Genomic DNA, 21102 nt, shown 5'->3' with positions numbered 1-21102 from the left:
TTGTAATATATGTTGCAAACTCCAGGGCAGGCTAAAATATAACTTTTAAGAAGTATAATTGATATGCTAAAAACTGAGAGAAAATTGAATCATATAAAATGGTCAATTAAAGTCACAAAAGGCAAAAAAAGTACAGAAAAAAATAGTTACACAGAGAAAGGGCAACAAATACAAAACAATAACAAACGTAGCAAATATTAATCTAATGATATCAATAATCAATCACTTTAAACATCAATTCTAAATATACCAATTCAAAGACACTGTCAGAGTGGACCAAAAACCAAGACTACAAAAACAAGAAATCCTTTTCAAACCTAAAAACACATAGATTAAAAGCAAAAGGATGGAGAAAAACATGAACACTGCATGAAAATACTAACACTACATGCTAACACTAATCAAAAGAGAGTGGGAGTAAGTAAAGTTATCAGGGATAAAGAGATGCATTACATAATAATAAAGGGGTCACTATTCCAAGAAAACATAATAATTCTTAATGTATATGCACTTAACAACAGAGAGTAAAAATACACAAGGGGAGAAAAACAGAACTGCAAGAAGTAATACATGAATGCACTATAAGAGCTGAGACTTCAACATGCCTCTATCAGAAATGGACAGATCCAGCAGGCATAAAAATCAGTAAAGGATATAGTTGAACTCAGCAGCACTATCAATGAACTGGATATAACTGACATCTATAGACTACTTCATATAACATCTGCAGATTACATATTCTTTTCCAGCTCACATGAAATAGTCACCAACATAGAACACATTCTGGGCCATAAAACACACCTTAACATATTTACAATTACAGAAATCATACAACATATCTACTGATTGCAATGATCACAATGGAATTAAAGTAGAAATTAATCACTAAAAAAGGCTGGACAATCCCAAGACATTATACAACACACCTCTAAATAACACATGGATCAAAGAAGAAATCTCAAGAGTAATTTTTCTAAATATTCTGAATTAAACTGAAATGAAAATACAACTTATCAATATTTGTGAGCTGCAGTGAAAGGAGTGCTTAGAAGGAAATTTATAGTTGAATGTATATATGAAAAAAAAATAAAGATCAAATCAATAATCTAAGCTTCACATTAGGGAACCAGAAAAAGAAAAGCAAATTAAATTCAAAGAAGCAGATGAAAAGAAATATAAAAATTACAGCAGAAATCAATGAAACTGAAAACAGGAAATCAATAGAGAAAATTAACAAAGTTGGTTCTTTGAAAAGATCAATAAAATTAATAAGCTTCTAGCCAGGCTTAGAAAAATAAAAAGAGAGAATACAAATTACTAACATCATAAAAGAAAGAGACATCTCTACAGGTCCCAAACACATTAAAAGGATAATAAACTAATATTACGAATAGCTCTAGGCCCACAAATATGAAACCGAGATAAAATGGAACAATTCCTTAAGAGACAGAATCTGCCAAAACTCATAGAATAAGAAATAGATCAACTATCTGAATAGGTTCATATCTATTAAAGAAATTGGATCAATAATTAATAATTTTCCAAAACAGAAAGAACCAGATCCAGATGGTTTTACTGGTGAATTCTAGTAAACACTTAAAGAAGAAATTATAACAAATCTCATAATCTCATAAGAAGTTACTACCTAACTCATTCTATGAGGCCAACATTACTCTAATAGTAAAACCTAACAAAGACATTACAAAAAAGAAAATCACAGACCAGTAACTCTCATGAATATAGAAGCGAAGATCCCAACAAAATATAAGCAAATCGAATCCAGCAATATATAAATAAAATTATGTACCATGACCAAGTGGAATTTATCAAAGGTGGCTCAACATCAAAAAATTAATTAATGTAATCAATCACAGCAACAGGCTAAAGAAGAAAAATCATATGATCATGTAAATAGATATATAAAAATCACTTGACAAAATCCAACATCCATTCATTCATGATTAAAACACTCAGCAAACTACGAATGGAGACGAACCTTCCTCAACTTCATAAAAAACATCTACAAAAACACCTACAGTTAACATCACATTTTATGGTGAGAACCTCAAAGCTTTCTAAGATCACTCGCCACTGCTTTTCAACATTTTATTCAAAGTCCTAGCTAATGCAGTAAGGTAATAAAAGGAAATAAAAGGTATACTTGTTGGGAAGGAAAAAACAAAACTGTTTTTGTTTTCAGATGACATGATTGTCTATGCAGAAAATCCAAAAGAACTGCAAAAACAACCCTCATGAAATTAACAAGCAAGGCTGCAGAATACAAGGTTAATATAAAAGTCAATGGCATTCCTATATATACCAGAAATGAACAAGTGGAATTTGGAATTAAAAATATATTACCATTTATATTAGCATGCCCCAAAATGAAATACTTAGGTATAAATCTAACAAAATACATATAAGATCTATATGAAAAAATCTATGATGAAAGAAATCAAAGAACTAAATGGAAAAATATTCCAATTTCATGAATAGGAAGACTCAATGAAGCCAAGATGCCAATTCTTCCCAACTTGATATACAAATTCAACATGACCCAATCAAAATCCCAAGTTATTTTCAGATATTAACAAAATGATGATTTTAAAGTTGATATGGAGGCCGGGTGCAATGGCTCATACCTGTAATCCTAGCACTCTGGGAGGCCAAGGCAGGAGGATATCTTGAGGTCAGTAGTTTGAGACCAGCCTGAGCAAGAGCAAGAACCCGTCTCTACTAAAAATAGAAAGAAATTATCCAGACAACTAAAAATATATATAGAAAAAAATTAGCCAGGCATGGTGGTACATGCCTGTAGTCCCTACTAGGGAGGCTGAGGCAGAAGGATGGCTTGAGCCCAGGAGTTGGAAGTTGCTGTGAGCTAGGCTGATGCCACCGCACTCTAGCTTGGGTGACAGAATGAGACTCTGTCTCAAAAAAAAAAAAAAAAAAAAAAGTTGATATGGAGAGGTACCCAGAGTAGCCAACACAATATTGAAGAAGAAGAACAAAGTTGGAAGAGAGCTATTACCAGACTTCTAGACTTATTATAATGCAAAAATAAGCAAGATGGTGTGGTATTGGCAAAAGAATAGACAAATAGATCAATGGCACAGAATGGAGAGCCCAGAAATAAACCCAAATAAATATAATCAACTGATCTTTGACAAGGAAGCAAAGGCAATACAATGTAACAAAGACAGTCTTTTCAACAAATAGTGTTGGAACAACTGGACATCCACATACAAAAAACAAAACAAGGCCGGGCGCTGTGGCTCACGCCTGTAATCCTAGCTCTTGGGAGGCCGAGGCGGGCGGATTGCTCAAGGTCAGGAGTTCAAAACCAGCCTGAGCAAGAGCGAGACCCCGTCTCTACTATAAATAGAAAGAAATTAATTGGCCAACTGATATATATATAAAAAATTAGCTGGGCATGGTGGCGCATGCCTGTAGTCCCAGCTACTCGGGAGGCTGAGGCAGGAGGATCACTCGAGCCCAGGAGTTTGAGGTTGCTGTGAGCTAGGCTGACGCCACGGCACTCACTCTAGCCTGGGCAACAAAGCGAGACTCTGTCTCAAAAAAAAAAAAAAAAAAAACCAAAAACAAAAAAATGAATCTAGATACTGACTTCATACTATGCACAAATTTAACTCAAAATGGATCACAGACCTAACTGTAAAATGCAAAACTATAACATAAAACTCTTAGAAGACAACATATGAGAAAACCTAGATGACCTTGGTAACAGAAATGACTTTTCAGATAGAACACAAAAGCCATGATCCATGAAAGAAATAACTGATAAGCTGTATTTCATTAAAATTAGAAACTTTGTTATGCAAAAAGCACTGTCAAGAGAATGAAAAGACAAGCCAGGTACTAAACAAAAAATATTTGCAAAAGACACATCTGATATTACACAAGAATATACAAAGAACTCTTCTCAGCAATAAGAGAACAAATGGCATGATTCAAAAATGGGAAAAAGACCTGAACAGACATCTCACCAAAGAAGATATATAAATGGCAAATAAGCACACGAAAAGATATTCAGCATCATATGTGATTAAAGAATTGTGTACTAAAACAAGATACTACTATATACCTATTAGAATGGACAAAAACCAAAACACTGACAACATCAAATGCTGATGAGAACAAAGAACAATGGGAATTCTCATTTACTGATAGTGGGAATGCAAAATGGCACGGCCACCTTGGAAGACAGTTTGGCTGTTTCTTTCAAAAACTAAACATATTCTTCCTATACTACCCAGCAATTGGGCTTCCTAGATTTTACTGAAATAAGTTGAAAATTTACATTAACACAAAAACCTGAATGTGGGTGTTTACAGCAGCATTATTCAACAATTACCAAATCTTGGAAGCAACTAAGATGTCCTTCAGTAGCTGACTGGATAAACAAATTATGGTATATTCAGACTATGGAATATTATTCAGTACTAATAAGAAATGAGCTATCAAGCCATGAAAATACATGGGAGAATCTTAAATGCATATTACTAAGTTAAAGAAGCCAATCTGAAAAGGCTACATACTATGAGATTCCATCTATATGATATTCTGGAAAAGGCAAAACTACGAAGACAGTAAAAGGATTAGTGGTTGCCAGGGGTCCAGGGAGAGGGAAGGTGGGAAGGGTAAATAGGAAATGTACAAAGGATTTTTAGGCAGTGAAAATATTTTATATAATACTACAATGGGTGATACATGTCATTATACATTTGTCAAAACCCATAAAATGTACGACACCAAGAATAAACCCTAATGGAAACTATAAATGTAGGGTGATGATGTATAAAATGTAGGTTCATGAACTGTAACAAATGTACCACAGTGCTGAATATCAATAGCTGGAAAGAGAGGAGAATTATGGGAACTCTATAATTTCCCCTCAATTTTGCTGTGAACCTAAACTACTCTAAAAAATAAAGTTTATTAATTTTAAAAAAGTGAACTAGGGAAAACAAATTCTGTGCCTATCTAGTATTCACTATTTTACTCAAACTGCATTCCTGTCATTTATACACCACCTTTAACCATTAAATCCAACACTTTTTCTTATTTTGCATCCCTTGTCCTTATTGCCTTGAAAAGAAAAAAATCACTATAAATGACTACATACAAACATATAAAAACAAACCACATATTTAACTTCTCTTTAACTGTGAGGAATGACAAATGTAGCGAATTCTTAGATAATTCCAAAGAACTACTAAAATCTAATTAAAATGTTATTTTTCCTACCATCAGCAATAAACACGGCAGCATCCCATAAGTAGTAAGTGTAGTATCAATTCCTCTGGATACCTGGATTAGCTTTCTTAGTCAAAGAGGAACTAAACAGTAAAATATTTCTAAGCTTCATATGATCACTACTTAATCCAGTGATTACTAATTTCCTCTAAATCCATGCTTTTGCAGCCATGCTAAAATTCAACTGATGTGTACAAGCACCAAAGCTCACTATCTACCTACTTATATACAGAAAGAACTATAGTTACTTAAGTGAGAGAATGTATGAAAGAATTCCTATACAGTTATTGCTCAATAAATGAGTAAGAAAGCTAACAATAATTTAATTTAAAAAAATACTATAGTTAAGTCCTCACTTATCATTGATAGGTTTTTGGAAACTGCAACTTTAAACAAAACAACACATAATAGGATCCTCAAATGTTATTTTGTTATAATATTAATGAGAAAAAATTTAGTTTCACAGTATTTTCTTTCACTTGAAGTCACAGTTTCCAAGATCCTATCAATATTAAATGAGGACTTACTGTATTTCCCTGGAAAAGAGAGAAAAATTTATCAAAAAAAAAAAAAAAGGCATATTATCACTTCTCATTCAACTTTAAGGAATTTTTTATTTATTCAAACATCCCTAAGTAAATGCATATATGGAGACATTAAAGCTCATTTCTCTATTGCCCAAGATAATCTTCAGAATGTATGTACATGTATCTAAATATCTATCAGCATATTCTGAAGTACTTAAACACTATACGAAATGCTTTTAAGATGCCTATTAATCTCCTGGCTGTCTCTCCTTTAAAAAACTTCATTCTCTTACTGAAACAATTTTTCTGAAGTGGTAAGAAAGAAAAACAGAAGAGTGAATATACCAAAGTATAGACTTAGGGGTCAAAAACTTTGGTATGAATCATTTGGTAGCTCTGTGATCTGAGAAAGTTACCAAACTCTCCACATCTCAATGTACTCGTATGTTAGCTCGTATGTGTTAGGTATAATTAATTATATTCCACAGAATAGGAATATATACAGATACATTTCCAATATATACATAATATGCAAAAAAATTATAGTAGTTATCTTTGTTAGTAAACGTGAATGATTTTTTTTCTTTGTATTTTCTTTTTTTAGAGGGGGGAGAAGGGGACAGTCTCACTCTGTTGCCTGGCCTATAGTGCCATGGCATCAGCCTAGCTCATAGCAACCTCAAACTCCTGGGCTCAGACGATCCTCCTGCCTCAGCCTCCCAAGTAGCTGGGACTACAGGCATGCGCCACCATGCCTGGCTAATTTTTTCTATATATTTTTAGTTGGCCAATTAATGTCTTTCTATTTTTAGTAGAGAAGGGGTCTTGCTCTTGCTCAGGCTGGTTTCAAACTCCTGACCTTGAGCAATCCACCCACCTTGGCCTCCCAGAGTGCTAGGATTACAGGCATGAGCCACCACACCTGTAATTTCTAACAGTAAATTCTAACAGTCTCCGAATTTTATACAGTAGACACATATTAATCATACTTAGGGGGCAAAGGTGATTTAAAAAAAATACATAATACAGAAAAAGTTAGCCAGGCATGGTGGCGCATGCCTGTAGTCCCAGCTACTCGGGAGGCTGAGGAAGCAGTATTGCTTGAGCCCAGGAGTGTCAGGTTGCTATGAGTTAGGCTGTTCCACAGTACTCACTCTAGCCTGGGCAACAAAGGGAGACTCTGTCTCAAAAAAAAAAAACTATATAGAAGCCAAATTGTACAACAATCAAAACTCACCCATCATGCCAAGAACCAAGAAAATCATAACTTGGATTAGAAAAAGACAATCAACAGATGCTACCACTGATATGTATTAGATCTCTGAATGATTTTTAAAAGATTTTAAAGCAAACATCATAAAAAACACTTCAACAATCAATTAAAAATTCAGTTAAACCAGACAAGAAAAGGAAAATCTCAGTAAAGAAAGTCATAAAAACAAATGGAAATTATAGAACTAAAAAACACAACAACAAAAAGTAAAGAAAATAAACAAAACTTACTGGATGAAATGTTGAGAAGATGTTGATCAAAGGAAACAAAATTTCAGTTAGACAGGAGGAATAAGTTCAAGAGATCTATGGTACGACATGGTACAACATAGTTAATAATAACATCTCGTATACTTGAAATTGCAAAGATTTTAAGTGTTCTCAGTACAAAAGATGCTCAGTATGTAAGGTAATGCATATATTAGTTATCTCTATTTAGCCATAAATATCTCTATTTAGCCATCATACAATATGATGTATACATATTTCAAAACATCACATTGTACATCATAAATATACACAATTTTTGTCAATTTAAATATTAATTTTTGTTGTTCTAGAAACAGGTTCTGGCTCTGTCACTCAGGCTGGAATGCAGTGGCACAATCATAGCTCACTGTAAACCTCAAACTCTTGGGCTCAAGTGATCCTCCTGCCTTAGCCTCTCGAGTAACTGGGCCCACAGGTGTACACCACCATACCCGGCTTTTTGTTTTTTCTTTTTACCCAGTTTTTTGTAGAGATGACATCTAGATATGTTGCCCAGGCTGGTCTTAAGATCATCCCACTTCAGCCCCCTGAAGTGCTGGGAATACAGATACAGGCTGCCATGCCCAGGCTTACAAAGTAATTTTTTTTAAAATGTATTATATGGGCTCAATAGCAGAGATAACAGAAGACAGAATCAGCAAACCTAAAGACAGACAGGTCAACAGAATTTACCCAATCTGAACAACAGAGAGGAAAGGAAAAGAAATTAACAAAGTCTCAAAGGTTTGTGATGACAATAATAAATAATCTAACTCATATCACTGGAGTTTCATTAAAAAAAGAAAAAGAAAGTGGAGTTGAAAGAGTATTCCAAAAAATGGCTACAAACATCCAAATTTGGAGAAGAACATAAACCTACAGATTCGAGAAGTGAGCAAACCTCAAATAGGTAAATCCAAAGAAATTACATCTTGACATATCATCAATAAACTTCTGAAAACAAAGACAAAGAAAGAAATCTTGAAAGCAACCACAGAAAAAAGATGCATTACCTATAGGGGAAAACCAATTCAAGTGACAACAGATTTCTCATCTGAAACCACAAAAGTCAAAAGAAAGCTGCTCAAAATTTTTCAACCACTGAAAGAAAAGAACTAAGAATTGTCAATCATAAATGCTACATGTGGTAAAACTATCTTTCTGAAATTCTGGTGAAATGGCATTCACAGGTAAAGGAAAACTAAGAAATTGTCACCAGCAGACATACCCTTGAAGAATGGCTAAGAAAATTCTTCAAAGAATCTTAAAACATCAAGAAGAAAAAACAATGAGAAAAGCAAAAATGTGGGTAAAAACAACAAACTGGTCAGGTGCAGTGGCTCACACCTATAATCTCAGTATTTTGGGAGACTAGGGTGGAAGGATCACTTGAGGCCAGGAGTTGGAGGCCAGCCTGGACAATATAGTGAGACTCCATCTCTACCCAAAAAAAAACAAAAAACAAAAAACAAACCACCCTTCTACTCCAGAGATTTTAAAATCATAAAATCATAGCTTATGGTTGATGGTTGAAATAAAAATTACAGACAACAAAAGAAAAAATAGGTAAGTTGGAGTTCATCAAAATTAAGAACCTCTGTGTATCAAAGGGCACTGTCAACAGAATTAAAAAATAACCCATAGAATGGGAGAAAATATTTGCAAATCATACATCCAATAAGGGGATCGATATCCAGAATATATAAAGAACTCCTACAAATCAACAACAAAAAATTCAAAATCCAATTCAAAAATGAGCAAAGGACTTCAACAGACATTTCTCCAAAAAAAGACATACAAGTGTCCGATAAACACAAGGAAAGATATTCAACATCACTAATCTTAGGGAAATGCATTTCCATAGGTACCACTTCCCACTCACTAGGATAACTACTATTAAGAAAAGAGAAAATAACAAGTGTTAGTGAGGAAGTAGAAAATTGCGACCGCAACCTTTGTGCAAAGCTAGTGGGACTGCAAAATGGTGTAGCTACCGTAGAAAACAGCATGACAATTCCTCAGAAAATTAGTAACAGAATTGCCTTATGATCCAGCAATTCCACTTCTGGTTATATACACCAGTGAAAGCAGGCACTCACATAGATATCTGTATACCATATGTACATTATTCACAACAGCCAAAAGGCAGAAGCAACCCAAATGTCCATGGATGGATAAATGGGCAAACAAAATGTGATATATACATACAATGGAATATTATTCAGCCTTAAAAAGAACATTCTGACACATGCTACAAAATAGATGAACCTCTTGAAACTCAACAACTAAAAATAAAATAGTATTTGAAGACGGACAAATGACATGAACAGACATTTCACCAGAGGATATACAGATGGCAAATGAGTATCTGAAAAGATCTGTCAATATTATTGGCCATTAGGAAAATGCTAATTAAAACTACAATGAGATATCACAGAACAACTATCAAAATGGCTAAAATATAAATAGAAAATGGTGACCATATCAAATGCTAGTAAGGATATAGAGAAACTGGATCACTCAAACATTGCTGGTGGGAATGTAAAATAGCCATTCTAGAAAACAGACTGGCAGTTTCTTATGAAAGTAAACATGCAACTAATATAATTACTATATATAATATGTCATATTATATATAGTATTATATAAAATAATTACTATATATAATATAGTAATTATACTCACAGGAACTTATCTGACAGAAATGAAAACTTATGTTCACACTAAAACATATACACAAATGTTTATGGCAGCCTTTTTTCATAACAGACAAAACTGGAAATGACTCAAATGTTCCCCAATGGCTGAATGGTTAAACAAACCCTGGTACGCCCATACCATGAACTATTGGTTGACACCAAAAAGGAACAAAATATTGATATATGCAACAACTTAGTTGAATTTTGAGGAAACCATGCTGAATGACAAATGTTAATCCCCAAAGGGTACATACTGTATGATTCCATTTATATAATCTTCTTTAAATAACAAAATAAAGAACAGATTAGTGGTTGCCAGAGATTAGGGAAAGAGAGAGCGGAAGTGAGAGGAGAGTCTCCTGATAAAGTGCAGCACAAAGGATCCTGGTAGTGATGAAACCATTGTTATCTTTAGTACAGTGATAATTACATGCATTTACATCACAGTAAGTGGTGTGATAAAACTGCACAGAACTAAATACAACATAGCCCACACACACACAACAATGTGTACATGTAAAATGGTGAAATCTAAATAAAATAAATGGACTATATCAATGTCAACTTCCTGGTTGTGATACTGTACTATAGTTAGTTATGAAAATGTTACCACTGAGGTAAAAAGGACGAAAGGGTACATCTCTGTATTATTAATTTCTTAAAACTGCACGTGAATCTATAATTATCTCAAAAGAAAAAACCTAACTCAAAAGTAAAGAGAAATAGATCAATATTTAGATAGACAAACAAGGACAGAGGAGGAATAGGGTTCTATTATTATACAAGTATCTTAAATGTGAATCCAGTTTAGTGAGTTACACCTAAAAAAAGACTTACAAGAATTAAGGGAGGTCTCTAGGTCTTTCACTTAGCTTCAGGCAGACATATTATATTAGAAAAACAGAATTTTTAAAGTAACACTGACTGTTACAACAATGAACATATGAATACGGAAAATTTGCTGGAGCAACATCATCCACAAGATTTTCCATGGCTACTGTAGTCATATGTAGGATCTTTCCTACACATAATAATCAGACATGCATTTATTTAAATATGACTTCTACCTTTCAACACAAGTATAGCCAAAAGAAATAAAAATCACTGACTAATAAAGAAGGTAAAATAAGGCTAGTTTTTCTTTCCTACAGTGAAAGACAGGAATTAAAAGAATGATATTAAAAAAGTATTTCTCAAGCAGCAGATGTGCATTTAATCTGCTCCCACATCATCCAAATCCATTTTTAAAGATGATGAGTTACCCATGTATTGATCAATTCGGGCTACCATAATAAAATATCACACAGTCTGGGTGGCTTAAACAACAGAAATTACTTTCTTACAGTTCTGCAGGCTAGAAACAGAAATATAAAGGTGGAGGCAAAGTTGGTTTCTGGTAAGTCCTCTTTCATTAGCTTGAAAATGAAGGCCTTCTCACTGTCCTCACATGACCTTTTCTCTCTGCACACATACTCCTGGTGTCTCTTATTAGTATATCCATTCTACAGAGTTCATGAGCCACCCTATAACCTCATTTAACATTAATTACCTCTTTAAAGGAACTATCTCCAAACAGGTTACATTGGGGGTTAGGGCTTCAGCCTATGAATTTAGGTGGGGGTGGTGTCGGGGAGAAGGGAAACAATTCAGTCCATGACACCCAGTGACTGCCAGCCCTGAAGTATTATATATTCACTTTTGTATGGGTGCATGTATATATATGTGTATTATATGTACTGGAAGGGAAAGCGGGCAAGGCAAAGCAAAAAGTACAGTGTTTGCATTAGAATTCTATCATTCAGTTTTCTCAACAATGAAAATAAAGATGATACCCATTCTCACTGTATAAGAATTAAACTACATAATCTATGTAAAGTACCTGATACACAGTGAATGATTAGTAAATACTAAGACTTTGCCTTCTAGTCTCCTCCAAAATATATATATATAAATATTACCCACATCTGGACATATCTGAAAAATTATGAGAACTGGATTCTGTCCCAGTCCTGCTACTACCTGGTTATGTGAAACTTAAGCAAACTACTCTACCCGAGTCTGCTTCTGTACGTGGGTAGTAAGAGGGTTCCCTCTATCACTAAAATTCTATGCATCTATACATATCATCTTATGACTATAATATCAAATGCTAATGCTACAAAAGCCAAACTTTTTCTCTATAAGACTCCAATAAGAGGCCAGGCATTGTGGCTCACGCCTGTAATCCTAGCACCCTGGGAGGCCGAGGTGGGCGGATTGCTCAAGGTCAGGAGTTCGAAACCAGCCTGAGCAAGAGCAAGACCCGGTCTCTACTATAAAGAGAAATTAATTGGCCAACTAATATAGAGAGAAAAAATTAGCTAGGCATGGTGGCACATGCCTGTAGTCTCAGCCACTTGGTAGGCTGAGGCAATAGGATTGCTTGAGCCCAGGAGTTTGAGGTTGCTGTGAGCTAGGCTAATGCCATGGCACTCACTCTAGCCTGGGCAACAAAGCGAGACTCTGTCTCAAAAAAAAAAAAAAAAAAAAAAAAAAAAACTCCAATAAGAGGATTATCATATGAGATTTCAGTATCATTCTTTCATTTACTTTCATTCTTTCAACTCTCCAATAACTATCCTTTGAATTTGAAAAACTTAACCTGTACATGTCTGCAGACTAAATTTATCATCTCTCTATCAGTACTGCCTTATTTTTCAACTAGACTGTATATTCTAATTTTTCATCCCCCATAATGTTCACTGTTTTACTAAATCACATAATCACTAAATGTCTAAAATCATACCTCAAATCCTGTTAAGATGCAGTAAAACTTAAGGAGACATTTTCGTAGGTGTTCTCTAATAACGACTATTTTTAACTTAGCCCAAAATTGAAATGCATTGCAGTTGATTTTAAGATAACACACCTATTATACAAATCCCTGCATATTGAAACAATAACCACCATCCATAGTCAATATTTTTGGTTTAAAATTAAGATAATGGTAGCCAAATAGTAACATCTATTGTGGGGATACTTGAATCAGTTAATGAAGACAATTTATCATGCTGGGACTAAGGGAAGAACTCTTATATGTTTGCCCTTTCTCCCACCCTATCCCTCACCAACAGTATTCCAGTATTACCTGATATTACAAGTAAAGGAGTAATACACATGGTATACTTTTACTTTGGTACCCTCGAGAAAGCTCAACTCCCAGTATTGAGGTCACCTCCCAAAAAATCCATACCGGGTCATGTGACTAGCACTGGCCAATGGAAGCAAACGGGAGGAACACACAAGCTTAACTAGTACTGGCACACTGGGACTTGGAAAGCTCCCTCATAGAACACAGCTGTCATGCTATGAAAAAGCCCAAGTTTCTTCAAGTGGAGAGGCTATGTGGCAGGAAGGAAAGAGGAAGAGAGGAAGATGCCCAGCTATCTACCAGCTGTTCTAGCCATTCCAGCTAAGGCACCAGATTTATAAGAAGCTACCTTGGACATTATAACCAACAGATGACACATGGAATAGTCTCCATCAACCCCAACTCAAATTTTAAATCAAGAGCAAATACATAATTGTTGTTTTAGCAACTAATTATTGTTGTGCTTTATTATACAGCAATAGATAACCAAAACAATTAGAACTGTTCCTGTTAGGTAGTAAGCAACAACAACAACAAAAAATCAGTGGTAACAATTATTATCAGTAATTATTGAAAACACTTTCCCCCAAAGATACTGTTTTGGGTATTTAAGTGTTCTTAAAGGCATTCTGCTCATTTATCTAATAGCCAGAAAAGATATAGGAGTAAAGCAATCAGAAAGGCCTACTCTTCATTTTCCTCTTCTTATTTCTAATTTACAGATGTCCTTTTTATCTTTGTCAATAATGTATGCCTGGTTTCCTCTGAGTGGCTAATCAATGATCCATACCAATTCTAGCCTTTGGCTGTGCTCTATACCTCACTAACTATAAAGCAGCCCCTTCAACCTCCCTCCTGACCACAGGTAAATAATTAAGAGTTCAGTAAAACACACTCTTCATGAAGGGTTGAAAGTTTATATTCATTTAATTCATCATTATTTTTGACTTGATAGAAACATTAGGCGAAGGGCATCAGAACCAATCACCTCTTGCTCAGAAAATAAGTTAGGCACCAAGAAAAACATTACCTGCTACTTTTCCTCAAAAAAACTTACTGATCCTGATCATATAAATTTCTTGTTCTTTTTTAATCTCCATGACCTTTTGCTCATATACTTCACTCGTAATATTTATCTTAATCTAGCCTGAGTCACAGTTATTAGTTTATTTAACTTCCTACTAGATCTAAAACTCCCCTAGAAGAGAGACTCATTGAGAAAAGGGGCATTTCACTCGTGGTAACCCTTGAAGCACCTACTACATTTCTCTACCACTCATACAAATACAATAAAAATATCTGAGTCCTGGTCAGCAACCACTCTGTCCATAACTAATCTTTGTAATTCTCATCCCCATCTTTATTAAGAAACAATAACTTACTCATAGTTATAATGCAATCAGTGGCAAAGTTAACGAATGCCACATGTTCTAACATCAACCTTCAGCAATTATTTGACTTAATTGAAAATGGTTTTATTTTTACACAGACAGCAAAATGATTTTTAACGAAAAGAAAGCTACTATTTATATTCCTTATTTCCTTCTTCTTAAAGTTACAGGCTAGAAAAATCTGAATATTAGGTCCAGGGTAAGATCTAATTCAGATGCCAGGCAAATACTGTAATATCCAAAGCAAAGTAGCCCTGGTAGAGGCTACAGCAAACTGGAGCACTCAGTACCCACCTAAAAGAGGCAACCACTGTCAGCTCTAATAATCTACTCTCAAGTAGGAATGGCTACTAAGGATAGCCAAGCCCTGTGATTTTTCAAGAGATGCTAGAAATCAAGACTTCTTAAATGTGAAGACTTCCTATTTTTAAATGGTGACACCTAATTATTAAACGTTCCAAAGACACCAAGACCAAGCAATGTATATCTATGGGTTGGATTCTCACTAAGGGCCTCCTGCTACTTACTGCAGGCTCACAGTTAAAAATCTCTCTATAGAATTGAAGGCATACTAGGGAGAAGGTGCACTAGGGGGAAACAATACTCCTTTTCCACCACCCCTCACCCCTACAGAAGAAAGAAAAAAATAATAAGGACTATGAAAAGCAGCTCTATAAAATTACAGATTTCCTACACCAGTGACAAACTCCTTTAATTTAACCTTTTTTCTCTTTTGAAAAAGAAATCTGAGGCCGGGCGCGGTGGCTCACGCTTGTAATCCTAGCACTCTGGGAGGCCGAGGCGGGCGGATTGCTCAAGGTCAGGAGTTCGAAACCAGCCTGAGCAAGAGCGAGACCCCGTCTCTACTATAAATAGAAAGAAATTAATTGGCCAACTAATATATATATAAAATTAGCCGGGCATGGTGGCACATGCCTGTAGTCCCAGCTACTTGGGAGGCTGAGGCAGTAGGATTGCTTAAGCCCAGGAGTTTGAGGTTGCTGTGAGCTAGGCTGACGCCATGGCACTCACTCTAACCTAGGCAAGAAAGCGAGACTCTGTCTCAAAAAAAAAAAAAAAAAAAAAGAAATCTGTTAGCAGTTTTAGATAGAATAAATGAAGAACCTTTTGTAGCAGAAAAAAATTTTTTTCTTTATAAAATTTTCTCAAAACCCGCAAAAAGGAAAATATTCAGATAAATGTAATAGTGCAAATTACACAAACCTTTCCAGCTTTAGCCAAACTAATGAAAATGCTCAGTAACAAACAATAGAACTAATGATTCACCATGCACACAGAAAAACAAGGTACAAAATACCAACAGTGTTAGTATATTTGCACTGGTCTAGCTACACATTGTCACTTAACTCTCTTGTTATCAACAGTACAAAACTAGTTAGAAACAAGGTTGAACTCCCTGACCAGGGAATCCCACTCTAACAAAACACAGACTCAAACCTATGACCTAAACCTCCTTAATAACCACACAATAAATAAGGTGTGACCAATTACTAGACAACATTTCTGCAATACTTGTACAAAAGATGTAACATTATTTAACGAAGTTTTAAAGGCTTTTTCCTTCCATTTTAAAATAGGAATTTATAGAAAACACTTGATTTCACCTCTAAAATTACTTAACCTACTACTGGAAGCCCTTCGGAAGTTAAAATGAAATTTCTAATAGAATCAATCACGATAGGCTTGCCTTTGAGTTCAAAACATTCTCTAAAGTAGTAATTAATGAGGGAGACCCTATACCAAAGGAATTAGTAGGCAATTTAATGAAAACAAAATTATATTATAGTTTGGAGAGTGGGACTATTTATTTATTGAACACTTACTATATGCCAGGCACTGCTGAATACATCAGGGTTCTCATTAAATCTTAAAAACAACCATATGAGGAAGGTACCATTATTATCCCCATTTTACAGATGGGGAAACTGACCTTTCCAAGATCACACAGCTAGTAAGTGGCAGAGTCAGGATTCCAACCCAAATCTTGTCTAACTTCAGAATTTGCACGCTTAACCACTACACTGTATTGCCTCCAGTGACTCTGGGTTGATATCTAAGATAAAAAAAAGAGGGAAATTTGTACTTCTCAGCAGTAAATTTTATAAACACACTAGAAATGGAGGGTACTTTTTAGACCATGAACCAAGTCTCATATATACAGTCAGACAAACATTATTTTTATTCCTAAATATATATAATGATGAAAATCTCAGACAATAGACCTCTCACAAACATGACTTTGCCTAAATAATCATATTTATTAAGAATTTAATGGGAACACTCTGTACTTTCCCCTCAATTTTGCTGTGAACCTAAAACTACTCTAAAAATAGTCTTTTCAAAAAAATTATGAACTACAATATCTTAAATATGCCTAAGTCAATTAGGTTCTAAACTAACATTAAGACTAGATTCTTTCAGTATGAACAGTTGCATTCTATTTATTATAACCACAGTTCTAAGCATTCAGTGCATACTCAATAAATATTTAACTGATTTTTTTCAAAAGCAATGCTGTAAAACTGGAATTTTTAGCACTTCCAGAACACTCCCCCAAATTTTGCAATATAAGACATGAAATTAGTTGAAATATAATTAGACCAAAAAATTGAATTCTACTTAATATAAAAGGAGTACAATATGGCTGAAATAAATCAGACTAACTTTACTTTTCCACCTTAAGTATTAAAGGATGTAGCCTTAAGTCAAAAATGGATTAGTATTACAGAATCTTTTCCTAATTAGTTTATGTCTTTTCTAAATCCTTTGAAGCAGCTTACCCCTAAAAAACTTGGAATTGTCCAATTGACTATTAACATATGAACCAAATCTTTTTTTCCTGATACTCACCAAGGTTATTGAAATTCTAAGGGTCAATTAAGACTGATACGAGAGTTCTATAAAACAAGTTTTGCCTATTATTACCACTTCTCATCCCAACCTTTTGCTCTCATCAAGGACCACTGTTATGAAATACACACCTAAGTTCACATAAGAGAACAAGTAAGGTAATACTAACTTATATGAAAACAGTCACTTGTCCTGTATATCACGCAGTAAATTATCAAAATTAATTTTCAAAAAAATACTGTACTGGTCACCAACAAAAAGTGCTGATGAGAAGCGCTATTATAGTAATACTATTATACTATTATAGTGTACTATAATAGTATAGTATTATACTATTATAGTGTTACTTCACTATTGTACTTCTAAAGTCTCCATTGGCAAACCATTACATGAATATTAATAAAAAGGAAGTCTGGAAGAAGATATAGACATCGCTGGAGTATGGGCCCTTAATAACACCTGTAATTCATAGAACTCCTTTCTCTCTGATCCACGTTTTCATAAGTGATCCAATGACTTCTGCATCACTATGCTTTCAGTAGACTGAAGCTGAGATGTGCAGTGCAACAAAAACATTTTGACCAATATATTTTTCAAATTATATTAATACAATACTCTTTTAAATACTTGTATTCAAAGCTTCTCACTAACCATCCAGCTTTATCAGGGAACACACACAGGTTAACACAGACTATGACTGCCTTGATAGCTGCAGCTTGGCTGAATCCTAAAACACCAGCTCAATTTGGAAGGGGCAGAACCATATCCGGTTTTCACTGGATACACTTTTTCCCATGCTTTCCATTTTAAAAACTTTACATCTTCCCAGGGGAGCATTAAATTATACGAAGACACCAGGGAGTAGTATGCCTGTAGGGAAGATGAGCGATCGCATTAAATCCCTACGGATGAAACCTGAAACTTCAAAACTTTTCAAAACATATCACAGCTGAAAGGACAAGGTAAGTTTTACTCCATCATTCCCACTTCTTTCCTGGAACCAGCTTCCCCAATCCCTGAACAGCCACTTACTGGTTAGTTGGAGGAGCAGTCAGCGGTATGGCCACCTCTTCCTCCTCGTATTCTGGTCCATCCAGAGAGTCACCTTCATCCACGGTCCCCAGGCCCGCGCCCAAAGAGGGCAGCGGAGGCGGCGGCGGCAAAGGGGGGAATCCGCCGCCCGGCCCAAGAGTCTCAGCCGGCAACGAGGTGGTCAGCTTGGTGAGCGCCATCTCTCCACTAGGTCCGGCGGCGGCAGCACCAGCCACGCCAGCAGCGGCACCTCCCCCTGTCAACCCGGCTCCCCCCAGTGCCCCCGCCACGGACCCGGCTCCCAGAAACCCTGACCCCAAAGCGGCTCCGCTACCCAGAGTCCCGGCCACTCCGGCCTCCACCAGCCCAGGATAGGGGGCGGCTGCCAAAGGCAAGGCCGCGGGGATCTTCACCCGACACACCGCCGGATAGGCACTGGAGCCCGCAGCCGCGCCGCCGCCTCCTGCCCCGGCAGTCACCGGGCCGCCCTCCTCACCGCCGGCCTCGGCCGCCATCATGTTGAAGCCCGCTCTACTCTGCCCTACCCTGCCCGCCCGGGAGCCCCGGGGGCCACCAGGCCCCGGCTCCGAGCCGCCCCACCCAGACGCGTCCCCCCTTCAGCTCCCCGGGCGGAGGAAACAACAACAAAAGGAGAGAGCCCGCCGCCGCGCCCCCTCCTAGGGCCACAGCCCAGGCTCCAGAGCTGCCTGGGTTACGGGAAGCGAAGTGGGCAAAAAACCCAACGCCTGCACAACGCTGCCCAAACCTCACCTTACACACCCACACTCGCGCGCGCACACATGCACAGAAGCGAAAAACTTCCTGGCTGCACTAAAGCGAAAAGGAAACACAGGGGAAGCGGCTGAGGCGGCTGCCGCTCCTTCAGCCACCGACACCGCTTCTTCACCACCCCAGTTCCGGCCACCCCCACCGCAGCCACCGCCGGTGCCGCTGCAGGGGCTGGGGCCACTGCAGCCGCTTCATCCTCCACCAGGCAGGAGATGGGAGGGGTGGGGGGAAGAGGAGGAACGGGGGCGGGGTAGCGGGGAAATCGACCCAGCAGCTCACTACCTGGAGCTTTCAGTTAGTGAAACCGGAGAGAGAAAGGAAGGCGGGGCAGGGGAGGAGGGGCGGGGGAAGGAAGGGTGGAAGAGGAGGGAGAGGGCAGCTTCTGCGCAGGCGCGGGGGCGGGGCCGGCCGGGCCTGGAGGGAGGAAAAGGAAGAGTCGGGAGGGAAGGAAGCTGCGGGGACGCGCGGGGCGCGCTCGCCTGCTGTCCCAGTCCGGTGCCGAGCGCATGGTGGTGCGGCGGCTTCTGGTCCTGGCGCTGTGGCAGCGGCGCCCGCGTGCCTCACGGGGCTTTGTGTGATGGGCAGGAGGGAAGGGAAGAATACCTGAGCATGCGGCCTCTGGGAGCCGGGAAAATTGGAGAGACGAGAAGGACACTGAAGCGGTGGCAAGGAAGGAAAGGAGAAAGGGAAAGAAAATGCCTCGAAAACTAGTTCCCCACTTCCTGACCCCTAGAAAAAACAGCGTTAGCTGGCGGCGCAGAAACCAGACCCAGGCGAGGGGGTGGGGGGCAACTTTGAAGGTGTGGACCGCACTATTAATGCTTTCCTTTTCGTTTCACAGTAAAAATCAGTAAAAAAAAAAAACTAGATTCTGGAACTGAAGAAAACCAAATGGCTAAAGGGGGGCCATGTGAATAGAGTGAAGAATTTTCTTGAAATAGTGGTTGGGAAGTCAGGTTTCTACCTCTATGTACGTGTTTTGTTTTCTTTACCAACTGTCTCATACACATGTATACCTACGCCATTTCAAGGTTGTTGGGTACTAATGAAGAGGCTTGAAAAGGAAGGATGCCATAGAGGACACTACAATGCTCTTTTGTCCTCGTTTCTGTGCAAAAGACTACAGGGCATGATTCACATGCAAGCACCTTCAACAAGTCAAATGTCAAGAATGTCCCAGGATGCTAGTTAAAGTTATATATAATGCCAAAAATTATCAATAAATTGAAATCTCACCCTTAATACAGTCAAGAGAGAGGTTTTATTTTATCTTTTATACTAAAATGTATACAAACTATGTATTCATATAGATGGAGGAATCCTTTCCATTGTTTGAAATTACAATATTGTTCTTGTGTTTTAAATTCCTCCCAGGAGGAATCCCACATTGAATACCATTGAATATTGATCATTGAGATCAATATTTTCTCTGCTAAGGATGATCAAATCAACATAGGAGCACATTGGGGATGGCAAAGGGTTGTAATAGAAATGCAGGAAAACGGGTAAAGACCACCAAAAGAAGTCACAAAATGCAAGCAATACATTTCCTTTGTAAGTTTGCGTAGGGTAGGCCTATTTACCTAGTCAGTCACAATAATCAAAAAGTCCTGAGGACTCCTTCATTGTGCTTACCACTTATGCAGGGTACCACTTGGAAAAAGGAAGACTGACTACTCAAAGAAGCTAGAGTTCTCAGAGTAAACTCAAAGGTGCAACATCCTAGGAATTCATTAGAAATGCCACCCCAGAACCTCTGAATCAGAAACTAGTAGCAATCTATTTTAATGAGCCCTCCAAGTGATTGCTTGAACACTCAAGTTTGAGAACCAATATATTAGAGTATGCTCTAAAGAAGGAGGTAT

General features: G+C 37.3%; 1 protein-coding gene across 1 annotated transcript in view; it reads right to left on the bottom strand.

Annotated features, from left to right (window-relative positions):
• Nucleotides 1-19556, bottom strand: part of RASA1 (RAS p21 protein activator 1) — a 92909-nt gene extending 73353 nt beyond the window's left edge. Inside the window, exon 1 of the mRNA XM_076008156.1 lies at nt 18449-19556. Coding sequence (XP_075864271.1) covers nt 18449-18966 — 518 coding nt within the window. The 5' untranslated portion in view covers nt 18967-19556. The remainder of the gene's footprint in view (nt 1-18448) is intronic.
• Between the last annotated feature and the right edge of the window lie 1546 nt (nt 19557-21102).

Source organism: Microcebus murinus, chromosome 11 (assembly GCF_040939455.1).
Source record: "Microcebus murinus isolate Inina chromosome 11, M.murinus_Inina_mat1.0, whole genome shotgun sequence".
Lineage (NCBI taxonomy): Eukaryota > Metazoa > Chordata > Mammalia > Primates > Cheirogaleidae > Microcebus > Microcebus murinus.
The sequence above is the reverse complement of the archived record's forward strand: the minus strand, read 5'-3'. Positions and strand labels throughout refer to the sequence as shown.